At 44.3% G+C, this 24,646-nt stretch overlaps 1 protein-coding gene across 4 annotated transcripts in view; it reads right to left on the bottom strand.

The window, feature by feature from the left end:
* The window catches only part of ARHGAP26 (Rho GTPase activating protein 26), a 317,111-nt gene that overhangs the window by 223,335 nt on the left and 69,130 nt on the right, over nucleotides 1-24,646 (bottom strand). For all 4 annotated transcript variants that reach the window (XM_048859791.2, XM_048859790.2, XM_048859787.2 and 1 more), the window contains 3 exons: nucleotides 7,238-7,333; nucleotides 3,961-4,022; nucleotides 2,444-2,515 (listed from right to left, as the gene is read on the bottom strand). In XM_048859791.2, the coding sequence (XP_048715748.2) occupies nucleotides 2,444-2,515; nucleotides 3,961-4,022; nucleotides 7,238-7,333 (230 nt within the window). The remainder of the gene's footprint in view (nucleotides 1-2,443; nucleotides 2,516-3,960; nucleotides 4,023-7,237; nucleotides 7,334-24,646) is intronic.

The following is a 24,646-nucleotide window of genomic DNA, read 5'->3' as shown; positions in this document are numbered from 1 at the left end:
ATGGACCAAGACCCTACTGTGCTCGGCACTGTTCAAACGCAGACCAAAAATTGTCCCTGCCCCAAACAGCTTACATTCTAAGTGCCAGACAAGAGACGACAGGTGCAAGGAAACAACATGAGACAATGCTGGTCAGCACAAGGGGCAGTGGTCTCAGCACACCAGCAGCCTCGCTGTGGTCAACTGAATGTGAACGAACCATTTCCAACAGGGAATGTAGTTCCAATGTAACACGGTCTCATCAAAGGAATTTTAACCAACATGTGTCTATGAAAACTAAGGGGGGAAATAATGGAGTGCTTCTAAAGAACCAAGAACAGTGGAGTTCACCATGCTACAATACTGAAAGAAAAGAACTGCCTAGGTGACTTATTTTCCCCCTCAACAGCAAATATGCCAAAGTCAGTGCAGAAAGTCACAAACTGCACATTCCTTTTCTGTCCCCAGGAAGAAAAGTACAAAGTCAGTCAATAGCAGGAGCCAAATTCATCTCTGACGTAAGCAGGCGAAAAGGGATTTTTCTCTTTTACAAGATCTGAACTGGGCCCAGTGGTTTCAGTGGGATCTGCAATTTTGAAAAAGTCTGCTGAACTCAAACCTTAGAGGTGACACAAATGTACCTGGAAATTCAGCATGTTATTTCACACAAACAATGCATTCACTATGTGGCTCAGTAATAGAGAATGCACTGTAATCAAAGCTCTCTCCTACGAGCACTGTAAAATAACCAGAGCTACCACTGTAGGTGCCTCCTCATGGATGTTACTGACATTTATCAGCCACAGCCATTTTGTTGCAATACCCACCAGCGGACACCACCATCTCACACACATGGAGAAGGAAAAAAGCCCCATACTAATCTGAAACAGATTAAGAAAAAATTGGCATGAAATTCTAGAGCCCCTTCTAAATATTCTGGTAATGTAATATTTTTAAATCTGTGCAGTGCCATGGGGCTACTCCAGTCGCTGCTCTAAAAAGAGACCAATTGCTAATAACATCCCATCAGGAACCAAGTCCAGCAGCTCCCATAGCTCTTATCAGCACCAGAATTCACACCTACCATACAGGAGGCAGCAGAATCTCCTCCCTCAGCACAGTAAGTGTTTCCCAAGGTCCTGGCCACTTCCCCAGGTGCTGAGAGGATCCCAGAGGAATCTTCCGAAGTTAAGGAGCGTTTACAATTCTGGTTAAATGCCAACAGAGACACTTTGGCTGAATATACTAGCTCTTTCTCTTTCCCTCTTTGGAATAAATACTCCACTTGCTACCCCCAACATAAAACAGCAATGCACACAAACTGCCAGCCCATCATAATACAATGAGCCATATCCTTCAAAGGTCTATGGAGATTAACAAGGTCTGGATCTGCACAGGTAGTTTGCCTTCTTTGCACCCACAGCTGACACCCTGCTAAGGCACTGCTCTGAGGGACAGCACAACCATCTCCGTAATATCGGATACCTACAACTGTCCATTTCTGAAGGATCTTTTTCAGCTACAGACTTCTCCCTAAAGCAGCATAGGAATTGCCATACTAGACCAAGCCCCTGTGCCTTTCACAACAGGATTCTAATCTAGCAGAGGCCCCTCCATGCTGCCCCTACATGCTACTGAATACAGGTATTGAAACTCATACACATTAGCTTATGTTTCCTGCAGGCAGAAACAGGTTGTTATAGTAACAGGAGAGCAGCAGACAGAAGACAAAGCTGCAATTTTAATTTCAGTGAAAAGACAGGAAAGAGGCAAAAACCATGGCTTGTGCTTCAATAGCAGCCATGACAGATACTGGTTCTGTAGTCATCTATTTGAGATTTGCCCTGTTTAGCAAAGCTCTTCTAAATTAAAACTGAATACGTTCCGGTTACACAGTAGGGATGGGGGAATCGACCTGGACAAAACTGAACCCATTCCAGTTATACATATGGGATGTGGGGAATCGATCTGGAGAAAAAAAAAATCAGTTGAGAACTTCATCTAAGTAGTGCAAACTTTGCTTGAGGTTTGAATTAATTAAAAAAAAAAGTTTGCTTAACTTTGTGTTCACTTGGTCCTCGTCCTATGCCACCTGCTTTCAAACAGGGTCAGATGTACCAAAGGACCGTGATCAGGGCTAGAAGTCTGAATGACCCCACTGCCAGAGCAGAGATGTTCAGATAAGAATTTAAACAGAAGGCGTGAAACTTTTGGAAGCTCTTCCCTCCCATGGGTGACCTCCTCACATCCAGTAGATGGTACAGGTCTGCATGTACAAATCCCCTGGCTCCCTCAAAACTGAGCTGGTCATCGCTATGCACATTTCAATCAAATTTCGTTTCGGGGGTGGGGGGAAACTAGGGAAAGTATTCATTACATTTTTACCCTTTTCAGGCCTTTCTAGTTGTGAGCGTGTGCAGAAATTGCAGTCAATTCACAGTGCACGGAAACACAGCTGACCTACCTTAGCAGCACCAATTTGCTCCTTGCGGAATTTCTCCAGTGGAGTGATCAGGACCTCACCAGCATTCTCAATCTGATGAGATAAAGGCACAGATTATCATCATCTCTCCAGCATTGTCTACTCACACTTGCTTGGTTATTAACTGCTTTGTATCTGTCCAATTTAGGGTTAAGATCTTCAGGGCAGCGATCTTCCCTTCCTATGCATTTATACAAGGCAGAATTCACATTTCAATGCAAAGTGGTTTAAACCTGTCCAACGTCTAAAAAACAAAATGAAGAACCACTTTGTCTTTGATCAGAGGATCTCAAAACGCTTTGCAAACATTAACTCCCCTGTCAGAGACAGGGTCATCACCCCGCTTCACAAATGGATAAACTGAGGCACATAGAGGGGGGCGGTAATTTGCCCATCATATGGAGAAAAGTCATTGCAGAGTCAAGTATATGGTCAGTAGCAAAGCCAGAGTCTACAAATTCCAAAGCCCTAATTCATCTACTGACCAACACTTGTGACCTCTTAAATTCTTCCAGAGAAAGCTGCCCAGCTCACACTCCCAGCCAACCTACATCTCCTGTTGTCTAGGAATTCAGAAGCAAGCCTGTTAAGCCATTTACCCTGGATGCTCCCCATTACGCCAGTGCATAGCAGGGTACACCTTGCATGCACCAGGGTTACTCAGTTTAAAACACCAAATGTGAAAATGAAAGTAGTGAACGTTCTTTACAGCATAAAGCCAGCCAGGTGGAAAATCTGCAGATACAAGCGAGGACCCAATTTCCTTCCCAAAATAGAAAACCCACAGGTTATCGCACTGCTGGGAGGAACGAAACACATTGTATCTTAAACTAAAGCAGCTTCTGCACTTGACGGCAGCAGAGACACCGCACTGAGAGTGAAAGCAAAAACGTACCAACAGCCTGAAAAGAATAATTGGGCCTGTGTTCTGTCAATGTGGGGCCTGTTAGATTAAGTCACAGCTCGTTGTGACTTGCTGCCCCCCGGCATACTGCCGAGACTCAGTCCCTAAGAATAAATATTCCCATTCTTTCAGGCATAAAACCCAGTAGTCCTGGGTAGTTAGCTACACAGTGGCCCGTGGCCAAAACAGGCAAGAGGGACTCGCATAACAGCTTTGCACCCCACCCCTATAGAAGTCATGCAGCCAGCTCCTTCTCCCTCTAGTACATAGGTCAGGAGGAGTCATCACTGCATCCGTAATAGAACCTAATACCCATTTGAAAGTTGCCAAGACCTGGTGAAGGGACTCTGGTCAGCCCATTTCATGCCACAAGCCCACATCTCAAAATCAGTTCAATGCACCCACCAGTTTCAATTCACCACAGACCTCAGGCCGAGGTACCTAAAGCCCCGCTTTACTCTCCAGCCTATGTGAGCAGACGATAGGCGTCTCTCAACACCATAGTGACCCTGAACTCCTTGCCAACCCTCCCCTTTATCAAAGGATCATACAGAAGAAGGTTTAACTCAGAAGCCATAAGCCTCAAAGTCCATACCATGCGCATTCGCTCATCTTCGAGATTCCGGAGAACGGTGGCAAATTCTTGCAGGGATTTTGCTGAAAGAGACACACCAGCAGATTCAGTATATAAAATGGGCTGTAAAGTCTCTAAAGCTAAAGAAGTTTGGGCTACACATTTCCAGCAGTTAGTTACTCCTAACACAAAATACCAGGCAGTCAAGCTAGATCATGCTGTTACATCCTTACTTTATTAGTAGGTTGGCTGTTCATTAATATCTGCTAATAAGAGCAAAGAATTGGCTTTTGAATTTTGTTGGAATATATTCACGAGTAGCTGCATGCAGGTCTCTTCTGAACAAGTGCATGGAACTCCCTTGTGGCACAGCTATACTGTAAGTGGGATATGAAGCAGTATTTGCAGCCTTGCATGTACAAGTCTGCTCCAGGTTTGAATTCATAGAATCATAGAATATCAGGGTTGGAAGGGAGCTCAAGAGGTCATCTAGTCCAACCCCCTGCTCAAAGCAGGACCAATCCCCAATTAAATCATCCCAGCCAGGGCTTTGTCAAGCCTGACCTTAAAAACTTCTAAGGAAGGAGATTCTACCACCTCCCTAGGTAACGCATTCCAGTGTTTCACCACCCTCCTAGTGAAAAAGTTTTTCCTAATATGCAACCTAAACCTCCTCCACTCCAACTTGAGACCATTACTCCTTGTCCTATCCTCTTCTACCACTGAGAATAGTCCTAGAACCATCTTCTCTGGAACCACCTCTCAGGTAGTTGAAAGCAGCTATCAAATCCCCCCTCATTCTTCTCTTCTGCAGACTAAACAATCCCAGTTCCCTCAGCCTCTCCTCATAAGTCATGTGTTCCAGACCCCTAATCATTTTTGTTGCCCTTCGCTGGACTCTCTCCAATTTATCCACATCCTTCTTGTAGTGTGGGGCCCAAAACTGAACACAGTACTCCAGATGAGGCCTCACCAATCTTGAATAGAGGGGGACGATCACGTCCCTCGATCTGCTTGCTATGCCCCTACTTATACATCCCAAAATGCCATTGGCCTTCTTGGCAACAAGGGCACACTGCTGACTCATATCCAGCTTCTCGTCCACTGTCACCCTTAGGTCCTTTTCCGCACAACTGCTGCCTAGCCATTCGGTCCCTAGTCTGTAGCGGTGCATTGGGTTCTTCCGTCCTAAGTGCAGGACCCTGCACTTATCCTTATTGAACCTCATCAGATTTCTTTTGGCCCAATCCTCCAATTTGTCTAGGTCCCTCTGTATCCTATCCCTGCCCTCCAGCAGATCTACCACTCCTCCTAGTTTAGTATCATCCGCAAATTTGCTGAGAGTGCAATCCACACCATCCTCCAGATCATTTATGAAGATATTGAACAAAACCGGCCTCAGGACCGACCCCTGGGGCACTCCACTTGACACCGGCTGCCAACTAGACATGGAGCCATTGATCACTACCCGTTGAGCCCGACAATCTAGCCAACTTTCTACCCACCTTATAGTGCATTCATCCAGTCCATACTTCTTTAACTTGCTGACAAGAATACTGTGGGAAACCGTGTCAAAAGCTTTGCTAAAGTCAAGAAACAATACATCCACTGCTTTCCCTTCATCTACAAAACCAGTAATCTCATCATAGAAGGCGATTAGATTAGTCAGGCATGACCTTCCCTTGGTGAATCCATGCTGACTGTTCCTGATCACTTTCCTCTCATGTAAGTGCTTCAGGATTTATTCTTTGAGACCTGCTCCATGATTTTTCCGGGGACTGAGGTGAGGCTGACTGGCCTGTAGTTCCCAGGATCCTCCTTCTTCCCTTTTTTAAAGATTGGCACTACATTAGCCTTTTTCCAGTCATCTGGGACTTCCCCCGTTCGCCACAAGTTTTCAAAGATAATGGCCAATGGCTCTGCAATCACAGCCGCCAATTCCTTTAGCATTTTATTGCACTTTGTTGCAAATTTATTTATTTTATGTCACCTGGAAAACCAATCAATTCAGATTTGTTTCTGTCCTTATATTTTAGTGACATAGACACAAAGAGGAAATTCTGAACTGTGGACTTTTCCAGTGGTGCTGGAAAGCTGGTCTACCTGAGCAGAACCATGGTTGGGAGGAACAATATATACCAGCCTGGCTTTTCCCTAGTATATCTTCCCAAAAACAACCCATAGGCCCTTAAATTAGGCTGCTAGACATGTACAGCCATGATCTGGCAAGTTTATTGTGCAATCCCCCACTCCCAGACCCTTGGGGATGGACTGGATGACTCAATAGCTCTTTTTCATCTCTATTATTGACAGTTAACCATAAAAAAAAACAAAAAAACACCGATTTGTAAGAAGTACAGCCACAAAACTATACTCCCAGCCCCAAAGAAAAAGAGATGTTGCATTTGTCTTGAAAGTGAGCTACCCAATGGGCAATTCTTTATCCTCTGCTGGGTCTGTCTCACAGGGGATCTAGGGCATCTCACCTAGGATGTGAGGTATGACCAGTACTCTTGGTCATCTCATCTGACAAGCCCTTTCACTGCCTAAGTGAGACTGGGGTTTGGTTAAAAAATAAATAAATAAAAAATCATTGATTTAAGGTCAGTTGAAATAGGACACACTTACTAAAGATGAGACTTAAATCCAGTTTAGTTATATAGACTCCTGTTTGTGTGTAAAAAGCCTGACGGATCAACCTGGATAGTTGTTAGTTGATAGGCCTAATGGTGGTTAGCTGGGGAAAAACACCTAGAGGAGCTAGAACTAGAACTAGCTGCTCCTTTGCACTAAAGTAAAAGGCCATGTTTTGTTACCAGGATCACAACCTGAGGAATCCAACTGGATCCTCATCTCCTTCTGTTTGTCCAGAGAGCAGTGGCCAGGCGTGCTTTTTTCAACACTGCTTAGCAAGAAGGTTGCTTCTCTTTTGGATCAGGAACTTGCTATATTTAGCCATGCCTATGTCCCACCAGATTCACTGCTTTAAAATGGGAAGGGGCTAGTGGCAGGGTATTGCCGATGAAAAGCCCTGGACTCTGGAACTCTCTTTCCCTGGGCTTGACAGAGCCAACTTCAGGGCAAACTGCAAGATTCCAATTTCGCTGGGCTTCACACAAGGGCTGGGTTAAAAGGGAGATATTGTTTCTGCAGGTTGGGAAGGAGTTTAGTGGGGCTTCTGGGTCCATTGATACTTCACATGTATTTCTATCACATGTCTATGCACCTCGCTTTCTGATTAGCTTGATCCAGAAATATCAAGAGAGATCCTTTTAACAAATGTAGCCTTTCCACTTACCTATGCATATTTCATCATCCGTTTCTGCATCTCCTATACATCGGAATTTAAACTCATTTAGGGAATCTGCAAACTTCCGCTTTGCTGAAGACAGATCTGTTGAGAAGTGGGGAGGGAGAGAGAAGGGGAAAAAATGAAAAATCAGAGGTATTAAAAAGTATGCAATAGTCAGCCATGTCACCTCGGCACTGGATCCTGACAGATCTCCCCCAAGCTCAGCCTGCTTGCCTCAAGAGTACTTGATTGAGGTGCATACACCCTGCCAACCAAGAGAGATTCCAGGGGTGAAATCCTGGCACCACTGATGACAGCGGGAGTTTTGTCATTGTCTTCTATGCGACCAGCATTTCACCCCACATGCTGAATGGAATTCTTCCCTCTGAATAAGTGCTAAACCAATGTCCCTGCACTGTAGTATAGGAGACATGAGTTTAAATATCCTGACCTGTTATCCTCAAGGATCCCACCGAACTCTGCAGAAGAGTATGAATGGTAGCCCAGATGTCCCAGCTGAAGTCTAAATGGGTAATGAATCACATTCTGCCTCTTTTCTGCCATTAACTGGTACACGGTGTTCCCGCGCACTGTTCATCAGCTGCCCAATTCACCCCAGGCGACAACAGCATTTCAGTGGTGGGTGATGTGATTCCACTAGATAGCTTGCTAACCCTCCACATGACCTGTGGTTCTTTTGGTTTAAAGAAGCTGTCTAAGAAGTTAATAATACACCTGTTTATTACTTTACAATTCACAGCTTCTGTTCCCGATCCAAACCCCATTAAGTTACCACATACCACCTTGCATGTGGCAGGCTGTTTTCCAAAGCCCTTAAGTGTCTCAGGAGCACAGTGCCAATTGGCTCTGGGTATGAACCGTGCTCCTGAGTCACGTAGAGGCTTTGGAAATCCCACCAGTCACCGGATCTAACTGTAAGATGATTTACTTTACTTCCTCACTCCTATTCCCCGATAGCTCCACCCAATTTCACAGAATTCAGTGACGTTTCTTTCTCTCTCAACAAAAAGACGTTTCTCAACACCACTTTTAAAAAACTCGTAAGGCAGACAATACGGCAGCAAAAGAGGTGATCAATCCTTTCCAGTCAGTGAGTATAAATAGGAAGGAATAAGCCAACAAAACTCTCCCCAAACTTCAAGCGATAATTATCTTCAGTTTTTGGCTGAGGTGTTAGTCTTTATGTTATCTGAACTGACTATCCCCACTCTTAGCATCACCAGGGGCAAGCCATTGCATGAACACCTAGGCCCTGATTCCCGCAAAGGTTTCAATGCAACTGAAGTTACACCTTGCAGTGTATGCAGGCTCAGGCCACCTGAAGAGGGAAAAGAATTCTGTCACACACAATAAGCAAGATGATCGTCCTAGGAAAGTGAACATGTAATCCAGGCTCGGGAAAGGATCCAGCATCAGAAAGAAAGGTCAGTGAGCCAGCAAAACCTGCCAGTTATGACATGAATGGAAGGAAGGACAATCACTGCTTTGTGAAGGTCTTTTTACCTTCAGAAGGCAACAGAACGTCACTGTTCCATTCCATTTCAAGAAATGCATATTTGTGACCCACAGAGATCTTAAAAGGGACCATTTGTGCTTCTTTTGAGGGGGGAGGAGCAAAGTGCAAAGGGACTTTTGGAAGCTGTTCTGGTCATCAGGACAATTACCCACAAGCACATGGCTCAGCTGCCGGGAAGGGACATGGGAACAAAACGTTTACATTTTTTAAAAGGATACTCCCAAGACAAGTGTCTTTTGCATAAAAGTCTCTTTACTTGTTACTAAAAATCGCCCAGCTCTTTACTGTCTCATCCTTTATGTGGTTGCTTTGCTTTTTGTGCTGCCACTTATACAGCAAAGCTAGAATGGCTCATGCTTTTGGACCTAAGTTACTTGGTCGCATCCCCTCAAGACCAAAAGAATGCATCTCAGAAATCGGTGCCTGCTTCCTCCTGATTTCAAATAGGTTTATCCGCTGAAGGATACTCAATGTCAAGCACAAAGTAGCTGTTTCCCCACATCACATACAGCTTCCATTATCTACACACACCTTTCATCTCTTTATGTGCTGCTGCCACGCCATTCCCAGGCTCCACTTACTGGTCAAACTGGTTTTCCAGCCCCCTAAACATTGTGTCAGCAAAAAGTCCTGGCATCCCATTGCTTTTCTCTCTCCCCAATCCCCATAATTTACTTGGGACAATGGAGGAATCCAGCCTGCCCCTCGGAGTTCCAGGATCACTGCAGGAGGCTTTGGGGGGTGCACGTACAGTAGTTCATTTGTATTTTACAAAGCAGCCTTTTTGCTTCTCTAGGTTGTTTTGTTGAGGGTTTGGGAGATATTTTAAAAGGGAACTTTGGGGGAGGGCAGAGTGAAGGTGGTTTGTTCTTTTACTCTCTCAGAGTTTTGCTCCTGGACGATACAAAGCCCTCAGAAGAGCAGAGGGGCAGAGCGTTCAGGGAGCACAAGAATGCAGCTGCAGCATTACATACCGTGGGCTGTATGGCCTCAAATCTTTCTTCAGGAATTGGGAAGCATAGTGTGTTGGGGTGAGGCCTCTCCAATTAACGCATTGCCAGGGAAGCATGGTCGTCAACCCACAAGTCCCTACCTAAGTTATCTGAAATGCTGCTTATATTAAGAGCCAATGTAGCGAATGGGTCAGGGGTGGTGCATGCAGGTGCAGGCGCATGTTATTTTTCCAGAAAATCATTATTAAAAACCCCAATACTTGGAATGCCGAATTCTGGTTACGCTGAAGCCGACAGTATTGGTTTATTGGGGGTGGGCGTGGTCACATAAACCCCCAGCCCACAAAGTGTTCTGACTGATTTGCAAAAAAAAAAAAAAACAAAAAACACAAAAACAAACAAACCACCTTCTGTTTCAGCATTTGATATACAAGAGAGAGAACTAAACTCTTGCTCGCTGCCACAGGGCTGGTGGGCTTGTGAGGGTTCAGAGTTTAACTTGATCACTCAGGAGCTATGCCAACCTTCTGTTTGTGTAGCTAATAATAAAGAAATTGACGTTAAGTACACAAGGAGCCATTTCCTGTTTCCAAGCTCAATGCTGACCTTCGGGGCTCCTGGTTTTGTTTGCAGCATATTTTGCTGTACTCGTCGTCCCTTTAAGCACACCAGAGGCTTAATGACATCCTGACTATATTATGTGCTGCAGATTCCCCAGTCAAAACAGATTTACTACAACATCATTCACTCCCACAGCTTTCTGGGCAGGATCCAAATGCCACATTCTGGCATGGAGAGGGGGAGTGGAGAGAAGCTGGTAAAAAAGCTGGCAATGAGCCAAGCACACACAGAGTCCAGCTCACACATTTCAGCCCATTTCAAACCAGTAGCATAAAACATGACTGAGAATAAACCAAGGTCAATCATATTAACATTTCAGCCGCATCCATTTCAGCATCAGTGTTTTGTACAAGAAACTGGGAGCCAGGACAATTGGGCTCTTTTCCTAGCTCTGCTGTAGCAATACAGGATCCATTGTGGTGATGGGCAACTGAACCACTTCTCCAAAAGCCCCCAGCCTGAGGACATCACCGGGATCCATTTCATCTCCATGGAACCGTGTGTGGTGAGAACACACAGTCTCCATGGCCAGCCATACACTGGTGGCACCTGTGTTCTCGCTCTTTTCATGGTCGCACCTAATGATGTCACAATGATGTCCTGGGGTCTACAGGATGAAAAACAGCTGCTTCAAAACTAAACCTAGGCAACGTTGAAGTTATGCTGCTCAGATGGGAGGAAAGCATTTAAGCATTAGCATGGATACCATCATCTCCTTCCCACTGAAGGCATCTGAGGATCATTTTGGTCAATGAGGGACAGTCTAGTCCGGCTAGGGTGATCATATTTCCCAAAGGGACACTGCCCAGGGCTGGCCTGAGCCCCTCCCTCCAGTTGCTCACCTGCCTGCCAGCCCCCACCTGGAGCTGGCCCCAGCTGCTTGCCCCCCACTTCCCTCGCCTCCCTGGCCCCAGTCGCTCGCCCAAGCCCTGCTATCCCCCCGCTCAAGGCTGTCGCTGGTCACTTGAACCATGCCGGCCCCTCCACTCCACACTGTTCCTCTACAGGGCACCCCACGTTTTTGACAAAAGTGAGCATTTGTCCCATTTGCTCTTGCCAACTGAGCCAGCTGACAAGAGCAAATGGGACAAATGCTCACTTTTGCCAAAAAAGTCAGGACAGCAGGGACGGGGCTTAAAAAAGGGACTGTCCTGGCCAAAATGGGACATATGGTCACCCTAGGTCCAGCTCGATTCCCTACCCTAAGACATACGGAATATTGCTACATAAAACTAATTTACCAGGAAAATCCTTCAGCATTATAGAAAACCACAATATAGATTAGATAGCTGGGGAAGTGGGAGACAAAAATTCAAAAAGGGACTTGTCCAAGGTCTTCCAGCATGTCATCAGCACAGCCAACCTTAGAGTTCAGGAGTTTCTGTGACTCCAAGCTCAAGATCATCCCTGAGTGTACTTCTGAATTCTGATGGGGTCGATACATTCACCTGTTATGTAGCAGCTGCACATGCTTGCCGTTCATAATCAAATTTCTGAACCCCAACTAGCTACATGAACTATTTTAGGTGCAGATGTGTGGACCATTATAGCGAGGCTGGCTTAAGATCTGCACTCGGCTGCTCATTTAAAACATTCTTTGTGGTATAAGCTAAGCAGAAGTGCTTCAGAGCAAAGTGACAGCCTTCAAAGACCACGCCTGTCTTTTGCTACACTTCAACAGTCTCCCACAGTGCATTATAAATAGACAGAGGACAGGAGACAGATAATTTCCAGCACACAGAGATAAATGAAAATTGCTCACAGCTACTTGCTAAACCACACGATCAAATTACAAGGAATAAACCAGGCAGCTAAATTAAAGACAACCTGAATGTACCAAGGGCGCTGTGCAGATGAGGCTAGAAAGGGAGGGATAGGGATGGGACCATTTTGCACATCTCATCTATTACAAAAAATGATTTAAGAACCATCTCATGTAAATATAGACAAATGGGTTTTCTGTTCCCCTTTCTGTGTCAATACTTAAAACAGCATTGGCACGTTTAGGCTCCCAAAACACTGGTTTCCTAAAAACTAAACTTTTTAAAAACCTAAGATTAACAAGTGTTTCTGTCAGCATCATTTTTTTAAAAAAATGTAATGAAAGCAATTTGCTCAATGTACAGGTCCCTTTGCATTGTTTACAACCCAAACATTGCAGCATTGTGATAGCACATGAGAGCCAGAAAGTGAAATTTACTAGTCTCCACTCCACAGAGTTGAAGATTAATAGAGAATGTAATCAGTAAACAGTGAAAAGAAAGATTTGATGTTTTAAAATGCTTTCCTTTTTAATAATTTATGGTGTTCTTAACAACAACATGTATTGTTGATCTATGGTAGTGGCCCTGAAATGAAAAGTAATAGAAGAGGTGGCTGAAAGGCAGAAGAAATCAATTTTTTTTTTTTTAAATCTCAAAAGGCATGAAGGCTTCATCTCTTCTGGCAGATGCACAAGGATCCCTTAGCACTTACTATATAAATTGGCCAAGGACACGGAGACAAACCTCAAAACATTTGGAGGCCAAGTTGATTTTGGTCTCTCAGTGTCACGGAAGGAAACCGTGAAATAATGTGCGTGTCTGAGCCAAACTGAGCCAGGTTGCTCTTCACCGCATCTTGGTAACTATTACCTAGCTCTGTATATAAACTGACAGCTTGAATTCTCAGGGGCACGTCTGAATCATTGTCAATCTGTCTGAATCAGGCTTAGTCTGCACAAGTACACACACACCCTGCCCACCCTTTCCCAGCCACCTCTCATACATAGGGCCCTACCAGATTCACGGTCCATTTTGGTCAATTTCACAGCCATAGGATTTTTTTAAAATCGTAAACTGCATGATTTCAGCTATTTAAATTGAAATTTCATAGTATTGTAATTGTAGGGGTCCTGACCCAAAAAGGAGTTGGGGGGGGGGAGAGCAAGGCTATTGTGGGGGGGGTCGGGTTGCGGTACTGCTAACCTTACTTCTGTGCTGCTACTGACAACAGCTGCCTTCAGAGCTGGAGAGCGGTGGCTGCTGGCTGAGAGCCCAGCTCTGAAGGCAGAGCCACTGCCAGCAGCAGTGCAGAAGTAAGGATGGCATGGTACGGTATCGACACCTTTACTTCAGCACTGCTGCCTGCAAAGCCGAGCCCTCAGTCAGCAGCTGCCACTCTCCTGCCGCCCAGCTCTGAAGGCAGCAGCAGAGACGTAAAGGTGGCATGGAATGGTATTGCCACCCTTACTTCTGCGCTGCTGCTGGCAGGGTGCTGCCTTCAGAGCTGGGCGCCTGGCCAACAGCCACCGCTCCCTGGCTGCCCAGCTCTGAAGGCAGAGCAGAAGTAAGGATGGTAATACCGTGACCCCCCCCCATAAAATAACCTCGTGACACCCCATTCCCAGTAACCTCTTTTGGGTAGGACCCTTAACTGGAGAAACTGGTCTTCCCTATACATTTATATAGGGTAAAAGCACACGAAAGACCAGATTTCACGGTCCATGACGCGTTTTTCATGGCCGTGAATTTGGTACAACCCTACTCATACAATTTTACTTTGAGTTTTGCAGATGAACAAATTCAAAATCCCAGGGACGCTCAGTTGAAACTGCTGTGTTTTGCCTTGTATGGGGAGGCAGGGAGCAAAATCATGCATGACCACATAATTCCACATAAGTTTGACTCACACACAATGTTTGCAAGGCTTAGAGAACCTGGCTAGATCTTAATTTTTAAGTAAACCTGAAATTAGGCAAACATTACAAGCAGAGCCGGAAAAGCTTTTGTACTGGATCTATCATCTATGAACTGCATACTAACTCAAGTTCTCAGCCACCATTAGGTGGTGTCCTGTGACATGGCAGATAAAGCATGAAAGGAATGTATTTGATAACCACTCAAATAGATGTTACAAAGACAAGAGGACACCAGTGGATTCACAAGGGAGGAATCTGTATGTTTTTTTTAACATGGGTTTGACAGAAAAGATATCAATAAAAAAATTTAGGAAGGAGACTAATGATACAGTCTGTTCAGGCACATTCAAGAATCCAGTTTTGTCAGTTTCCAGCAACCCTCATGAATAAATGTACTATTTGTGCATACTGCAAATTCTCTGCATTTAACCCCCTTGGGTACTGGATCCCCAAAATTCTGATGCATAACCAGAATAATGAAGCTTGTTTTGGAAGCAAAAATTCAAATACAGACACATTGTTATGTGGCACTTAAATAATATTTCAATGCCCCAGGCATTTATATTTCTAACTGCCTGTCTAATGCAATTTAAAAAAAAAAAAATCAAATCAAGAATGAGGTAAAACAGCCAGTATGGTCTCCTGCCACAAAATCCATTTGCTTAGTTTTGGTCAGTGTCTCGTACACTGGTAGAAAGGTGAAAAAAAAAAAAAGAGAAAAAAGAAAAGGAGTACTTGTGGCACCTTAGAGACTAACCAATTTATTTGAGCATAAGCTTTCGTGAGCTACAGCTCACTCTTTCTTTTTGCGAATACAGACTAACACGGCTGTTACTCTGAAACCAAAAAAAGAGAATGAATAGTCAGACGTGCTCTCTCTGCCACCATTTCTGCTCCCTCTGTACTTCACCGAGCATTGTTACAATAATGGAACTAGGAAAGGGCAAGGTTGGGGAAAGAGATCAGATGGTGCATAATTGGTTTTAACCAGCAAAATGCCAAGGAAAAATGCCTGTGGATAGGATCTGAAGTGAAGGAGAGAAGACGGATTTCCAGAGAGACGGGGAAACAGGTGAAAAATGTGACCAACTTCCAAGTAGGATGGGCAAAACTAAAAAAGAGAACAGATCATAGAGGGAGGGGCAGGGCAGGTGAATATGGCCTCCAAGGGCCTTCAGAATGATTTGAGTACCAGGAATAAGAAATGAGAGATTTGATATCTGACCTCTTCAGTAACTACAAGGAGACTGGATCTTTTGAAAACCTTGGTAAAAATCTTGGGCATAACAATTGTCATATCAGAGGAGAGTAAGGATTCTCCTAGTCCAGTATCTCTGAGCTCCCAATATCAGATGCTGCAAAAGAAGGGGAAAAAAACACCACAGGAAAAGTTTCTTCCTAATCAGTCTTAGCAGTTTGTGATAGGATTACACTTTATAAGGCACAAGCCAAATTAGTATAATTGTTGGAGTTATTTTTCATCTAACCCTCTTTAATATCATGTTAAGTTCTTGGCCTCAGTGATATCTTGTGGCAAGGAGTTCCACTGATAAAATTATGAATTGGGTTTTAAAAAAAACCCTCAGTTACCTCTTAAGTGTTGCTTTTTCATTTCATCATGCTCTCCTCATTCTGGTATTCTAAGAAAGGGTCAGGAAAAGATCCTAACTTCCCTTCTCCATACCACCCACTGTTTTACATAATTAAACCTGAAATAAGTAATTAGTAAGTTATTAGTAAGTAATAAGTAATTAGTAGTAAATAAGTAAGGGATTTTGCACCCTTGGATCAACATTTTGTTTAGATGAAAATGTTGTGACCAGCTGGTCAGAAAATGGACAACACTTGCTAGGAAAGTTTTCACTATCCCTACTCTCCCGGTTTTTCACCTAAATGAAACGTCAGTGAAAATGTTTCAGCCTAAGTCTAGAGCAATGACAGTGGAGTAGTTCATCTTGAAAGTCTAACCTGGAAGAAGGGAGAGATAGCTTATTGCAAGCAGGCTGGTACCAGATGAGAATGGTGCCACAGAGCAGAAAGAGTCATTGCAAGGAGCTACTTTCCCACCAAGAGCACGACTGAAATTTTACAAGTGCCCCACAGCACAGCAACTCTTCTATGCAGCCTTGGTGGTAAAATGGAAGAGCAAAAGGACTCTCCTATCAGCTGAGACACCACTCAGTTGGTAGGGTTGGGCCAGCAGCAGGAGTAGGTGCTTGTGGTGAGCTGTCATGGATAGTGCCAAATTTTATCTCAAAAAATCCACACCCACAGAGAGAGAGAGAGAGAGAAACTACACTGAGGTGGGAAAAAAGTGGACAAGAGTCTAATGCTGTCTCTCCTGGACCAGACAAGCAATGAAATATGACCTGTAACACATGTGAATTAAAGAATGCTTGAAGGATAAACACCCTCCCTTTTCAGGTGGTCTGAGGATAATTATTCTTTGAGGCCCCAACCCTGCTAATCTATTGGTGTGGAGCCCTGTGGAGCTTCAGTGACTTCTATAGGGCACCACACAGGAGGAAGGCACTGTATTAGCAGAGCCAAATGCAGAATTGGGGCATAAGACATATCCCACAGAATAGGGCTTACTAGGAATATTACAGTTGTGCTTAGGCCCCCGCTGAGATCAGGGCCCCATTGTGCTAGGTGCTGCACATACATATACAGTAGTGCCAACTCCAAGTGTTCAAAATTCATGAATTGGGTGCAAAAGAACTCTGAGGTTTTAAAAAATGTTGGGTCCTTGTAATTTTCCTTCTGGCCTCTGATCTTTAGGATACGCTGATGTGATGCTTTCATCACATTCCCTCTCAATACTATCCTCCCCAAACTGTAAAGTCTTCACCTAAGATGCAGCCAAACACATCCTGTTCTTTTGCACTGCAATTTCAAAGTAGTGTTAGAATGATCATTCCAGGAAAGTTAACTTAACAGAAAGCAGGCTCAAGTACTACACATGGCAGGTCTGACCATGTAACTATGGCAACTCATAATCCAAATAAAATGCCCTTTTAAAAATGATGTATTGGCTCATTATTACAATATAGGGTTACAGGCTGAAAATTTATGGTAATAACTACAGTAGCACTTTCCTTTTGGAGAATGTCAACCTTCCTGGAAGGAGGTTTACAAATAAAAAGTCCTGCCAAAATATATGAAAAGAGAATCCAAAGGAAGCCAGGAGAGAAGCCGAGATGAGAGGAGCCGACATTAATGTAACCTAGCCATTTAAAAGGATCATACAGTCAGAGACACCTGGGCAAGTCAGCATTAGACTGCATATGTCTTAAGAGGGTAGTGCTATAAAGCACTTCTTTCCACATTACTTTCTACCCTTATTCTTCATTTTCACTGCCATTAGGGGCCGGGGGAGGTGGGAGGTCTATGCCCAGCAGAATTTATGCACAAAGAAAGGCTGACTACAGACAGAGAACAGTTTTATATAAATGAGATTATAAATATTATATGGACTGCTCATCAGAGTTTTGAAGGGGACTTTCCCATTCAAATATGAGCAAAAATTCAACTTCCAGATCATAAATGTGACCATAGAGAACATCCAGATTTTGCCCAGCTCTAAAAAGGAGTTACACTGCTCCTTTAAATGAAAAACTGAATCCAGCAGATGTTGACAGCCTGGGCCAGTGCTCTGCCTCTTATGCCGATCGAGAGGCACCTCATCCCGGGAGCTCGTGAAATCAAGTAGCATTGCCAAAGCAGATTTCAGATGAGGAACGGGGTTGGAAAGTGACATTCCAATCTGGCATTTGCCGTGTTGTTACTGTGACTGAGTCCAACAGAGAAAGGGCCCTCTGAAAGCTCCCTTGGGACAGCTTCTTAGCCAAACAGGTTTTACCTACTATAATCTTGGGTGAACCCCAGAAGGTGCATTCCCACCAGTGGAGTTCTAGGTCATTGTTTTGTGGGGTCTCCTTGCTTGTTCATTGTTTGGGGAGCAATTTCGCCCTCTATCAACAAGAGCCTCAAAGCATTTCCCTGTGAGAGCTGGGCAGTGCATCATTCCTGCATAATACCCAGGAGCAGGAGACTCAGAAAGACCCTATAACAGAAGGAGGGCTTCAGATTTCAGCAAGCAACAGGTAACAATGCTCGAGGCAATCATGGTCATACAGCTAGGCACAGCGCTGCATTAATTCCCAGCATCGGGATGAGTGAGGGCTGCCGATACAAACCCACAGACTCCAATCTCCTGTCACGCCATCCTACCTTTGACTCTTTGATGCCCATCCTACCCTCTGTGCATGCATGTGTGTGTCCTCACCGCAGCCTGCTCATCTGGATGTCCCCTTTCATACTCTATCTCAAGCTCCTCTCTCTTTCTTCTTTCATGGTGCCCCCTGGCCTGAAACTCCCTTCCTGACTCCATCAACCATGTCTCCTTTTCAGTCCCTGCTTGAAACCCATTTCAGGGTTGCTTATGAACTACAGTTCTACCCACATCGAGTCACTGAACAGTATCTAAAGAAACCTAGCCATCAAGGCACCAGCACTACCTTCTTAAGAGGCCATGCAACCTTCTTGTCCTTACCTCTGTCTCACCTATTTTTACACCCCTTCCATGGTCGCCTCCTGTTCTAATCGTAATTGTAAGATCTGTCTCTTCTCCAATGTGCCGTGCACAACTATGGAGCTATGTAATTATAATAAAGACATCTTGCCTGCATACTGTTAGAATAAGCTTTGGGAGAGTGGTGTTTACCCACAGTACAGGAGTCCCATGGCAGAACATTAGAAATACCCATGTGTATTATGTAAGGTTTCACCTGGATTTACAGTGGCATATCAGAGCCTCAATTGCTTTAAGGCATAGCATTACACCAAGGATGAATCTGACCCTATGGGTATGGTGAGAGTAGCCCCTATATGGCCATAGAGTTGTGTGAAAAGCTCCCATCTTGCCTGAAACCAAGGAGTGGCATCTGAGGGGTTAAACGGACACGTCATCCTTTGAAGTTGTCTAATCCCTGCTCATTTTCAGTGAATTTATCTGCACCACAGAGCAGAAAAAAATATCTGAGCTTCCCTCTAGAGACTGCTCTAAACTGAGACTGTTTGAACACTAAAATAAATAAAGCTAAGGACCAAAGAGACCATTTGCAGAGCCAATGGATTTATGGTTACAGCAGCAACTTCTCCCAACCTCAAGGTGTTTTACAACATAGGAGGGGAAACAAGCAGCACGAATCTGTCAGAAAGGAGCCGGGTGCCAGATCTTGGGGAAGGATTTCATCAGCAAGTCATGAGCTGGCAGGCAGGCACACCACTGCCTTTGGATGCCTCAGCGGTGTCGCCTCTTCGGAAATTCTTAACTCCGATTGCAGTGAGATCGAGACCCTGCTCTCTTGTAGGCTCAAAACTATCTGCTCATTTCTCGCTCTCACTTGGGATGCAAATTATTTACATTGGAGGGAGCAGGGGAGGACAGGTTCTAGACAACGGTATTTATACTAAGCTGCCCCCAGTATATGTTAAGCTTTCTGCTCTTTACTATTTATTTATAATAGGAGCCCCCGTCATGTACCAGAACCCCATCATACTAGGCACAGTGCAAACAGAAAAAAATCGATCCCGGCGCAAGTAGTTATATGGTGCTTTCATCATGAACAGTGGTTACATGGGTGCCCCAAGTGCTCTAATGCAGCAGTTTTTCTTGGGTCCTTCTGGTCAGGTCTTGTTTTGCCCCACTTCAGCTGAATGGAAACACTGAAACCCATCACAGTCTTGTGCTACTCTGAGAGTCACTGCCTCTGATCTTTTACAGTTCTTTAATTCTGCAAGCAGCCGGGACTGTGAGTCTTTCTACAAAATGACAGCTTTAAAGATCAACACAAAGCCAGCAACTGGACACAAAAGATGCCTCACACCCCAGCTTTCTTCCAGCAATAACAGAGAGAGAACAAACATATCAAGTGAGGTGCTACAGCTGTAACTAAGCACACTGAAACCTTAGCGCAGCAGTAGACTCTCAAAGCCTGGTAGAATTTCACTTGAGTTCTAATGACTTCAGCTGAACCTGATTCTTTCTCCCTTCATTCTGCCCCAGAAGGGAAGCACACGGAAAAGTTGGGAAGTAACTTTAAAAAAAAAATCCTCTCCATTTTGTTTCCCTGTCATCCCAATATTCTTATCCTCTTTTTGTTCTATATGGCATGTGCATCTCGGAAGGGGTGGAGTAATGGAGGGAACAATACAGGTTGTACTTTTTTTCTTTTTTTAAATGGTTTCTCTTGTCTGCACTACCTGGGAGAGGGTGCAGAGCTGACACCCAGGATGTATCACGCCCTTTGATTCACGATGTCCAGAATGTACCCTGGGATAATTCCAGTGACAGTTCTGGCTTTGGTCTATTCTCTCTGCTCATGAGGGGTAAAGAAGTCACATGCATACAACCAATTTGTTTCACAGAATGGGTACATTTCCGAGCAGTGGTAAAACATACAAAGATCATGTGGGTCTAATGGTACCACAACAAGCATTAAAATGCTGTCATGAGCAGGGTGCAAACCTGTAGAAACACAGAGCAAATGCTAATGCACTCCTCTTAAAAAGTTTCTCTTTAACCCATGCATTAAAGTTAGTCAGGTACAGTATTTCCCATGTAGATCAAATAATCCCTCCCCCTTTCTCCAGCAATATATAGACGTAGGAGAGGAAATTCAGCCTTAACTTTGCAGTTCTGGCTTCTCAGTTTGTCTCAGTCATAACGTTGTTTACAGAAAGTTAGTGTGCATTTAGGATTAGAACTAGATTCCAGGCTTCCCGTCCCTTCTCTGCACCTTACTCCTTGTAAGCCTTAGGTAAGCCACTTAACCGTGTGCTAGAGTGCATCCATCAGTACAATGGTGATATCATGACATACCTTCCAAAGACAGCAAGAGGCTCAACTAGAGTGTATGAAGCACTTTGTGGAAAGGATGAATTTCACCTCTTTCGTTTGCAAATTGTCCACAAACAGATTACAATCTGCTTGAACATATGGCCGGAATTCCTTCACAAAACACCTGATCTGTAGCATGTACGTGAACGCTCCATTGTGGCCTATTCCAGATTAAAAATTCTAGACGTTTTGATTGCGTACAGGTCACTTGGTAGCCCTGCTCCCCAGCTGTGGGAACTGAACACCTCCAGTCAGGTTTCCAAAACAAACATTTTAATCCGAATCTGAAATTCGTGGTCCATGAATGCAAAGCTGAAAGCTAATCACTAGTTCCATGAACATTCCTTCCAGGAAGTTCACCGGCTTGAATGTTCATGAACATGAACACAACAGGGACATGAATGCAAGTGAAACAAATTAGCTTAAAGAGAGTCACATATTTGCAGAATCCCATCCCCACCCTATTTGCTCACATTCTCACTTGGCTATCAGCAGGAGGAGTGGGCAAGTTGGAAGGCTCCACACATTGTTAATAGCAGCTAGCCAGAAACCCCCACATGAAAGGGTAGGAGAAAAGACTTCCCTTAGTGTATAATCAACATCCCAACCAGTTTAGTTGTTATTGTTTGTGCCTCTAAATAAACTCATTGCAGGGTTGTACTCACCCACTTCTAAGGTTGCCACCCAGCTGGTTTTTACCTGGACAGTCCGGTTTTTGGCTTCTGTGTCCGGTGCCATGCAGGGTTGCCAGGTGCCTTGTTTTTGACCGGAAAGTCCAGTGCAAAGGGGGACCTGGCAACCCTAAATGACACTCTAACCAAAAGACCAGTTACCATGGTGTGGGGAGAGGTTCTGGATCATTAACCCACACCAGACCCTGCTCAGCTGGGGCCACCTCCTACCTGCAGGTAGGCTCCTTCAGATGATCCAGAAAGCAAGGGGGAGGGAGAGGAGCAAGTGATGGGGTAGGGCCTTGGGGAAGAGGAAAAGCGGGGTGGGGGGCCCTCAGGGGTCCAGTTACCAGCAATTAGGAAGGTAGCAACCCTATCCACTCCTCAGGGCGTGGTCCATTACTGTGCTTGCATTTTAAAAGTTCTCCTTTTCCCTCTACAGTAAGGAGCACAAAACCAGGAACCAAGACATAAATTACATCATCTCCATTCAATAAGCTTATAGGAGGTTTATAAACAGCTACTTGTTGTCCCAAGAAGACAAGCCTCAACCATATGGTCCTGTACCTGAAGGCCATGTATGTGCATGCAGCTTACATTAGAGAAGTCTTCTTGCACACAACTTTACAAGTGAATTACAAACATGTCATTAAGGTAATCATTAACTCACAGTGCTAAAGGGACCCATAATGTCTGTGTCTACATCCAAGCAGATATGCTGGCTGACAACCTGAAAGGGAAACTGTAAAATCTAGCCACGCAATAACCTACACGACATGCCAGTCCTTAGATTACATACCCAGATTATTTTGAAGTATTAAATCAGGCTGCCATGTCCCCCGTGCCAGGATACAGGCTGCATCAGCACTGCAAACAGCACACCCCCAAATATTTCTCTACCCCTGAGAACTACGGCCCTTTCCAAACCTTGTTAAAGCCAACGCTCCCTCCACCCCCACCCCACTGCCACCAACAACAAAGCAATCTGGAATTACCTAAAGGGCCATGAAGAGATCATCCGTAAGGAAGGCGTTCATAACCCTCCTCCATTTGTGCACCATACCTCCAGAGATGGCTTTAATAAAATAAATTAAAAGCCCCACTTTCTAACCTGGGACACCATTGCTCTCTCTGACCTAGCCATGTTCCAGAAGGAACCACAGCAAGAGTCCATACCAGGCAGGTATCCCGCCCTAGAACGTAATTTAGAGATGGGAAAGAGACCTAATTAAGTCATTCTGCCCATCCCTGAGATACGTATGGAAGAATCCTGCACTATCCCACTGCTTTGTCTAATCCAGTTTCAGATAACTCAATCAATCGAACTTCCACCACTTCTCTTGGGAGATTATCTCATAGCCTAACATTTCACTGCAAAACTTTTCCTGATTATTAGCTTTCAGTTCTTTCCTAATTTCATCCTTTTGCGCCTAGTTATAACCCACCTCCTATCACCCTCTCCCCTTCAAATATCGGGAGCATCTGCAGGCACTACAATCGTGGTGGACCAGAGGGGTGTGGTTCAAATAAGCTCCTTTCTGGAGAACCACTGGCAGCTGGAGCGTATGGGGGGGGGGGTCTAATGAAAAGCTGGCAGTCTGCGCAGATTTACAGCATGAAGTTTTTAAGCCAAATTGCAAACTAAAGACTCTGCATTCTAATGAATGAGCAATAAGAGATTATCCCCTACCAGCTAAATGCTTTTCCATTTGTCCTTCTTCCAAGACAGTTAGACAGCTGGTTTATAACCACAGGGCACAAGGCTAACAGCTATAGCAAACAGCTGTACAGCATCAAAATTAGGCATGAGAAGGTGTGACACATGGCCAGAAAGCGTTAAGCAGCCTGCAGGATAAATGACCCAAATTCAACCTTAGGGACATATTGGTACATAATGTTTGTGGTTTTGTGCGTTTCCATATATATTGTTAAAGGCTGACAATGTAATCAAACAGTTCCTGTCTATGCTGTATTCTGCTCATTCAGAGATCAAAAGGAGATCTTAACATTTAAATTAATTGTAAATATAGTGATATCTGTGTATCGATCTCTCTTTGAAACGTATAGCAAATCACCTGCCAATGGTGGAAAACCAGGCAATTGCCTTATGTTAATCCATGTAGCTAATTACCAGTGATGCTTAGGAAATAGGTCTATTTCAAAATCTCCGTGATTGTCTACTGCTCCCCTAAGAACTCTGTGCTGTGAAGAGAAGGCCTGGAACTGTATAAAGGTCTCTTGGGCCCTGATCCTTTTCATCTAAGATCTACTTGATGCTTTATACATGGGAAGCTTGAGTCGAAAGACTGAGATCTCCAGCCCCATCTGGATCACCCTGGATATAAACATTGAACTGAATCTAAGCACTCTTTGCAACTCCAAAGCTCACCATCCCTACTATGAAACTGATCTCCGAACTGTACTTGTGTACTGCTCTTGTCTTTTCTTTAATAAATTTTAGTTTAGTTAATAAGAATTGGCTGTATGAGTGTATTTGAGTAAGATCTGAAATATTCATTAACCTGGGAGGTAAAGTGTCCGATTCTTTAGGATTGGCAGAACTTTCTTATATGCTAAGATTTTCAGTAATCTTCATCATATTTGACTTGAGTGTCTGGGTGGAAGCCCACAGCTGGGTTGCTATAAGGGAACTCTGTTTTGGCCTCTGTGCAACCAGTAAGATATTGTAGAAGCTATTTTGTGCTGGTTTGGTAAATTTAAGTATTGGAATATCCACCAGCTTTGGGGATTGTCTGCCCCATTCTTTGCCGTTTGCCCTAATTGAGTGTGGCCCCCTAGGACCCTGGTCACAGAAGAGCATATAAAAAACTCCTGCGGAGAAGATCTGCATATGATATAGCAGTAATCATTTCGTAACAAGGAAGTGAAAGGGCCCAGGGATGCTTTGCCTGTTGAAGCTTCATAAAAAGGGCTGAGGGACACTAACAGAAGAGCTGTTCTTACGGAAGGCTGAAGGCATGTACAGCCCCAATGCTTCACTACAAGGAAAGAAATGGTGCTGTATAAACCAAACATCCCATGCTGCTTTT

This window comes from Caretta caretta, chromosome 8 (genome assembly GCF_965140235.1).
Source record: "Caretta caretta isolate rCarCar2 chromosome 8, rCarCar1.hap1, whole genome shotgun sequence".
Lineage (NCBI taxonomy): Eukaryota > Metazoa > Chordata > Testudines > Cheloniidae > Caretta > Caretta caretta.
Note: the sequence above shows the minus strand (reverse complement) of the source record. Positions and strands in the feature narration are given on the sequence as shown.